This window comes from Paramisgurnus dabryanus, chromosome 3 (assembly GCF_030506205.2).
Source record: "Paramisgurnus dabryanus chromosome 3, PD_genome_1.1, whole genome shotgun sequence".
Classification (NCBI taxonomy): Eukaryota; Metazoa; Chordata; class Actinopteri; order Cypriniformes; family Cobitidae; genus Paramisgurnus; species Paramisgurnus dabryanus.
In genome coordinates, this window is record NC_133339.1 from 18,708,282 (window position 1) to 18,715,414 (window position 7,133).

General features: G+C 38.1%; 1 protein-coding gene across 1 annotated transcript; it reads right to left on the reverse strand.

The window, feature by feature from the left end:
* Window positions 1-1,768: 1,768 nt before the first annotated feature.
* Window positions 1,769-6,163, reverse strand: mchr1b (melanin-concentrating hormone receptor 1b). Its single transcript, XM_065252580.2, has 3 exons — window positions 5,643-6,163; window positions 4,148-4,229; window positions 1,769-3,913 (listed from the first exon to the last, which is right to left on the reverse strand). Exons 2-3 carry the CDS (start codon window positions 4,215-4,217, stop codon window positions 2,898-2,900), a joined length of 1,086 nt encoding a protein of 361 aa, XP_065108652.1. The 5' UTR covers window positions 4,218-4,229; window positions 5,643-6,163; the 3' UTR covers window positions 1,769-2,897.
* Between the last annotated feature and the right edge of the window lie 970 nt (window positions 6,164-7,133).

A 7,133-nucleotide genomic window follows, 5' to 3' on the forward strand; every position in this document is an offset into this window, starting at 1 on the left:
ACTCAGATTTACAAGTCATTTCAACTTACTATTATTTATCTTGACCAGAGATAAGTTGCCACAACTTATAAAATTAAATAGACATATTTCAACTATATTTTATAAGTTATAACAATTCATCTGTAGTCAAGATAAATAATATTAAGTTGAAATGACTTGTAAATCTGAGTTGAAAAGTTTTGACCTGTGAAAGTTGCGACATAACTTTAGTTTTAAAGGTCCCGTTCTTTCTGTGTTTTCGAAACCTTGATTGTGTTTGCATTGCGCAATATAACATGTGTTCATGTTTCACATGTAAAACGCGGTATTTTTCACACAATTTACTTATCTGTATAGCGCTGTTTTCACTGTCCTTAAAACGTCTGATGTCTTCCTTGTTTTATGAAGTCCCTCCTTCAGAAATATATATCGAGTTCTGATTGTGTAGTTTGTTTAGTGTGTTGTGATTCGACTGCAGCTTAGCTTAGCAGAGCCGTTTGAGCTTAGCTAGCGACTGACGTATTCCTGTGGGCGGAGTTTATTCAAAAACTCGTATATTGACGTCATTAAAGCAGGAAATAGAGGGCTGTAGTCCAAACCGGCCATTCACTGTAGGCTTTGAAAGGGAATTCTGTTAAAGAAAATATATCGCCTGGCAGTGAACTTTGAGCTTTATCATTTTGCAGGCATTATTTATGCTCCAACAGCAACACACTAACTTAACTTAATTTGTTAAGTTAAAGTAACATAAAAATATATGTTGATTTGACAAAACTGCTGCATATTTTACCCCGGATTTCCACAGACTGCGGAGCGGCTGCAGATCAGCTCCGCTGCGTTACAGCTCCGCACTCCGCCGTCCGTCAATACCCACCAGATCCGTATTTGTTGCAATTTGTTGCAGAGCGGCTGCGTGCTGAAGTGACGAGGACCCATGAGGTCTCGCAAATTCACGTGAAGATCGCGCGATACCTAGTTCTGTCTCTGCCCATTATTCCGTTGAATTATGACGTTTTTACAAACCAGCCCAGATCACAACACGAGAACTCACGTAGACAGAGCAGTACATCATATCCATCCAAAATTCAAAAAATAAGAAAGCTGCTAAAACATTTATTTATGCTCTATCTTTAATGTATTTATTTGAAACTCCCACTGGCTCTGTTCTTGTCTATTATTTGTTGTTTCTGTATTAATGACTTTATTTGTGTGTGTTTGTAATGTTTGTATTGCAAATATTTAATTAAAAAAAACACGAGTTCTCGCGTATTCAGGTATGATCACGCGATAAAGTCATGGCTCCGCCCTGCGGAGCTGTCCGGCATCCGTCAAAAATAGAAGCTCTGCGTATTTGTGCCGGAGGGCTGCGGATGGCCGGAGCTGTGACGGATTCGGAGCGCAGTCAGTGGAAATACACACATTGACTTGAATGGAAGCCGTTTGACTCCGCCGCCGTTCCGCAACAGATCCGCAGCCGTTCCGCAGTCGGGGAAATCCGGGGTTACAGTGCAGGGTCACTTGTGTGCCGAATCAGAGCTATTTTAGTTTTTATTTTATTTTAACTGTGATTGAATAATTTTTTGAATTGGCTTTTTAAAATATGTTTAGTTTTCATGTTAATTTTAGTTCATATTTTTAGTATTTTCTCTATAAACGTTTTATTAGTTTCTATTTATTAAAACGATTATTTCTATTTATGTGTATGTTATTTATTTTTATTTCAATTTTAGTTTTTTTTGTTCCTAATTTCAATTTTAATGCCGGGGATAAAACAGGGATTAGACTAGTCCTAGACTAAATAAATTTTAAGAGCTGTCCAAACTGACAACAACTTGCACTGACATATCTTAAAATACATCAGTGCCCTTTGTTTTGCCTCAAAATGCACACAGGTGATGTTTTTAGTAAGGCATGTTTGTTAAAACTAGTTATATTTCCTAATTAAACTAAAGCCTAGTCCTGGATTAAGCTAATCGCTGTCCGGGAAACCGCCCCAATAGTTTATAACAAAGGTATAACTTCAAATTTTTTATTCGTTTTTGGCCTTACATGAATTATTGTAAAAGGGAAAGTTCACCCAAAACTGACAATTTTGTCAATATGTTGTTTAAAGTTTCTTTATTGTGTTTAACCCTAGGGGGTGTTTTCCCGGACAGGGATTAGTTTAAGCCAGGACTAGGCCTTAGTTTAATTAAGAAATATAACTAGTTTTAACAATCATGCCTTACTAAAAACATTTCTTGTCCATTTTAAGACAAAAGAAAGGGCGCTGATGTATTTTAGGATATGCCAGTGCAAGTTGTTTTCAGACAGCTTTTACATTTATTCTAGTCTACGACTAGTCTAATCCCTCTCCAGGAAACCGCCCCAAAAGGCGTTATTTTGATAAATGATGGTAGCCACACAGTTAACGGTAGCCTTTAACTTCAAAAGAAAAAAAACTAATATTATAGAAGACAATATGTACAATAATCATTTATGAAAATATCTTCTTTTGCGTTCAACAAAATAAAATAAAAACTCATACAGGTTTAGAACAACATGAGGGTAAGTAAATGGTGACACAACTTTCATTTTTGAGTGAACTATCCCTTTAACGCCTATATTTTATTGAACAGGCAGTTAGTTTAACTAAATCTATATATTTTTCCAAAGATCATATGTTTACAGCAAATTACTGATTTTATTTTGATGTGATGTGTTGATATAATTGGATCCAGAATGACACTTTTCACAGAAACACAGCACAGGAACAATCTATAACATAACTATTTTAAAACAAACTCTTTTAATGAGCGATTTTGCAGGATGCCCAGGGATGCCTTTCAACGGATGCTCATTATAGACATCTTGAACACCATGCCGCTAATCGTGGTTCATTGCAGTCTCCCGGGTTCCCATCAGACCTTTACCTGGAGTCAATGTACAGCTACGGTTACTGGCAACAACTCCCTGGATGACTGAGACTGTTGAGCTCCATCAGGACCCAAGCGCAGACTGACGCTACCATCAGCCGTCCCGGGATCAGCCCGAAAGTCTTTGTGTGCGGGCCGGATGGCTGCGATGAACTGTCTCTTGAAGGTCTCGCTAAGCATGATGTAAAGTATTGGGTTGATGCAACTGTTGGCGTAGCCCATGCTTATGGCGATGTTATAGACGTAGAGAAAGGCGAAACTGGGTCGATGCACGCTCAGGTGAGCCAGTTGCAAAACGTAATATGGTGCCCAACAAATAAAGAAGGCCAGGCATATGGCGACGGCCATTCGGGTGACCTTTCTGGTGCGCACGCGCAGGCTGTGCTGTGGGAGCGGGGCCACAGTGGCAGACATGTTTTGGAGGATCTTGAAAAAGACCACGCAGATGATCACCAAAGGCAAGGCGAAGGCCAGCACAAACTGGTAGAGAGTAAACCAGTACGTGTCTGTGGCCGGATTTGGGAGTAGTAGAGCGCATCCCACAGAACCGTCTCGCAGGGGCATGAGACCGGCATACATCCACACCGGTGTGATGGAAAGCAGAGAGAGTATCCAAACGAGCCCGACGACGGCAACGGCCACGCGCGGGGTACGTATGTGATTAAAGCGAATGGGATGAACCGTCGCCAAGTATCGGTCCAGCGTCATGACGGTCAGGATGTAAGTGCTCACGATTTGGCTGTTGGAGTCCAGTGCCGTTATAACGGTGCACATGGTGGCGCCGAAACACCAAGAACCGTTTCCCAAAAGCTGGTGGATAAGGAATGGCATGCCAAGGAGAAAGAGAAGGTCTGCGATGGACAAGCTAAAGATGAAGATATCGGGCACTGTCTGCTGCGCTCTGAATTTTGTCTTTTTGACAATGGTGTAGATGACAATGCAATTGCCTATAATGCCGACGAAGCAGATGACCCCGTAAATGCTGGGCATGAGGACATTGTGGTACTGCTCCTCCGTCTCTGTGTGAAAACGAAGGAGATATTTTCGTCATTTATAAGTGAATCGTTTACATCTGGCCTTTATCCTAGAGCACTAATCCAAATTATTGAATGCATGCATGTTAACTAAGCCTAGTGGGAATTGCATTTGCATAAAAAGCCTGTGCTAAAGACGAGCTTATGAAAATGGTAACGAGAAACTGTGCAATTCTTTCTAATCTTTACTGAACATTATTTCTGGTGTAACATTTTTACCTGCATTAAATCGTTGGGATGAGTTGGACCCATCACTGGAATTATCAGCGGAGGTGACGTTGAAATCCATCCTGAACCTTTGCTGCCAATTGAACACAAATGGACAGTGTTTATTGACAGGCTGTATTACCATTACGCTCTTAAAAATAAAGGTGCTACACTCTTCAAATGGGTTATTTTTAACCCATAATGGGTAAATATTGGACAGAGCACCGCTGGGTTAAAATTGAACCATTGCTGGGTGGTTTTAACCCAACTTCTGGGTTATTATATAACCCATGGTTGCATAAGATCAACCCAACACTGGATCATTTTTAACCCAGGATGTGTTCTGTCCAATATTTCCCCACTGTGGGTAAAAAATATCTCAGTAATTTAGAAGAACAACTGTTGGCGTCCATAAACATTTAACATGAAGAATCTTTCTATTGCATAAAACAATCTTTATATTATGAAAAAATACGAAAGAAATAGTTATTTTAAAAAAATGTCTTTGGGGACCACATTTTTTATATGCTATCAATGTGAAGACCCCTTTCCAGCACCTTTAATAATCCTCTGCTAGACTAATCCAATCAAAATCAGTTGAGTAAAAAAGTAATTTTGTGCATGATCTAATAAACCAGTATGGACTATATAGGATAAAATGACTTGAGAGATATGATCACATTTCCAAACATACAGTTTTTTATTGGATATTAAAAAGAACCTGACTGCTAAATGTACAGTAACAGACATAAAACAGTGTAAATTTATGTCATAATATCCATTTGACAGTCATGTAATTTGATCTATGGTGTATATAGAACTATTATCAAAATATAGCTTTTGTGTTATTTTCTTTTTTCCTTTTATTAGATTTCCACACCATGATCTCTTAACAATAAAGCATATAGGGCTTTTTGCAGTGATGCCATAAAATAAACATTTCTGATTCTCAAAAAAAGCTTCAGTCGACAGTTCCTTAAAGAATCATATCAGAACAAATGTCAAAAATGGTCCCAAGCTGTCACTGGGGCAGTACCCTTAAAAAGGTTCGTTTTAGATAGATACATTTTGGTAACAGTATGTTTTTAGGTTCTAATATATATTTGAGGTATAGCATACTTTGGTAGCTCTGGGGTACTACAGTAATAGAAACTGTTCTTATCTTTTAATAGTCTGACTCTGTAAAGCCTTTCTTCAGGATCGGTGGATGTTTAAGGCTCCTTATCTAACCACACAGCCTGACAAAGTACCTTTATTTAGGAGTGAATGCCACTTTGCCATAAGAGTTTTTTTTTAGATAGACACATATTGCATCTGCCTTTACATTTCCAAACCATCTGTACTGTTTCTAAACCAAAGTTCTGTAGTCAGATTCTCATACCTGGTACTTTGATATATATAAACTATAGTAGTAATTATTACTACCATGGTGCTACAAAACACATTCGCACTTTTCTGTGTAGAAAAAACAATTGCGCATATATGTCTGCGTATTTAAGTGACTTACCTTTATTGGTAAAGCTTAAAGAGAAGTATTCTGTTGATTGGAGTTTTCCATTTAGCTTGAATATCTCCGCTGAAACGCATGCCACAAGTGGACATCTCTCCAAACGCGCGCTAAATGAGCCATTGGTGCTGGTAAAGAAATGAATTCACAGTTGATCCGTTCTCGATGGAGCGATCAAAACGAGAACGCAATGATGATGCTGCTGAGATTCATTTCCATCTCGCATGTGATCTTGGAAAAGCAGGTGAGATGCACTCCGTGCGTCCCTGCTGAATGCGCAGTGTTGGATTGAACAGAAGATGTGACGCTGATGCGCTGGTGATGTCCGTTGGATGTGCTCTGCCGCTGCTGACGTGACATGATGTGATCCATGTGGACACTTTCAGGACCAACGCTATCTGAATCAGCCTGCAATGTGACAATACTGGCTCTACTGAGTCTCATTTTCTTTCAGAGCAACTAATGACATTTTGGAGATCATTTACAGCGCGTCTTGATCCGTGGAGATCGTCAGTGCAATTTGCAAACGGATACATCATGTTGGACTGATGTGTATACGAAATTCAAAGTGATAACATGATTTAATTATGCAAGAGGATCTACACAATGCGCTCTTAAAAACAAAGGTTCTGTTCTTAGCAGCAGAAGAACCATTTTTGGTTCCCCAAAGAACCTTTCAGTCAAAGATTTTTAAAATAATCACTTTTTCTTTTACCTTTGTACAGTCTTAAGAACTATTTATTACTACAAAGAACAGAAACAGAAACCATATGTGGATGACGTTAAAAGTTCTTGGAACCAGATCGACATAGAATCTTTCTTTTAAAGAGTGTACGTAGATACAAAAGACATAGTGAATTAATTAACTACAGTATTTAAAATAAAACATGCAGATTTACATAAAAACATTTGATGAAACTTCGAAAAGCATAAAATAATCAAATATTTGTTAAAGAGAGAGCGAGAAAACGAAACATTTTCACATCTCATTAAAGTTGCAAAAGGGGGGGATTTGGCCTTTGTAGAGATTCGGGCAAATAGACATTTACACCGGTGCTTGACTTTGATGTCAGGTGTCATTATAATGAAATCTGAAATGATGAAGCTGAAATCTGCTTTATATCAAATACCGGACAGTTTTTTGATTCAGGTGCAGTTAAAACCAAATATCTTGGGATTTGCCAAATATGATTATTTATCTAATTTTGACATGCTTTGACAATAAATTTAAAATGTTAATTTTATTTGCACTTTTATTTAAGCTCTTTTTATGTATGCGCAAATCTATTAATAGACTATTCAGCACTAACAAATTTGCAACACGAAAAACGATTTAATTCTGAATATGCTGCAGTGTAAATTAGTCCAAATGTAATTAAATCCAGAATTTAATGCAGAGCTCAGTAGAAGACACGCAGTATGACAGTCTATTAAAGTTTTGAAAATAAATAAATAAATAAAACAAACAAACAACAATAATTGGAAAAACAG

What these genes read in the sequence shown, in the direction of transcription:
- mchr1b (XM_065252580.2), bottom strand. Translation starts at nt 4,217, where the DNA reads ATGGATTTCAACGTCACCTCCGCTGATAATTCCAGTGATGGGTCCAAC. An exon ending in ATCCCAACGATTTAATGCAG is followed by an intron (nt 3,914 to 4,147) that starts GTAAAAATGTTA and finishes GTTTTCACACAG; the next exon opens with AGACGGAGGAGCAGTACCAC.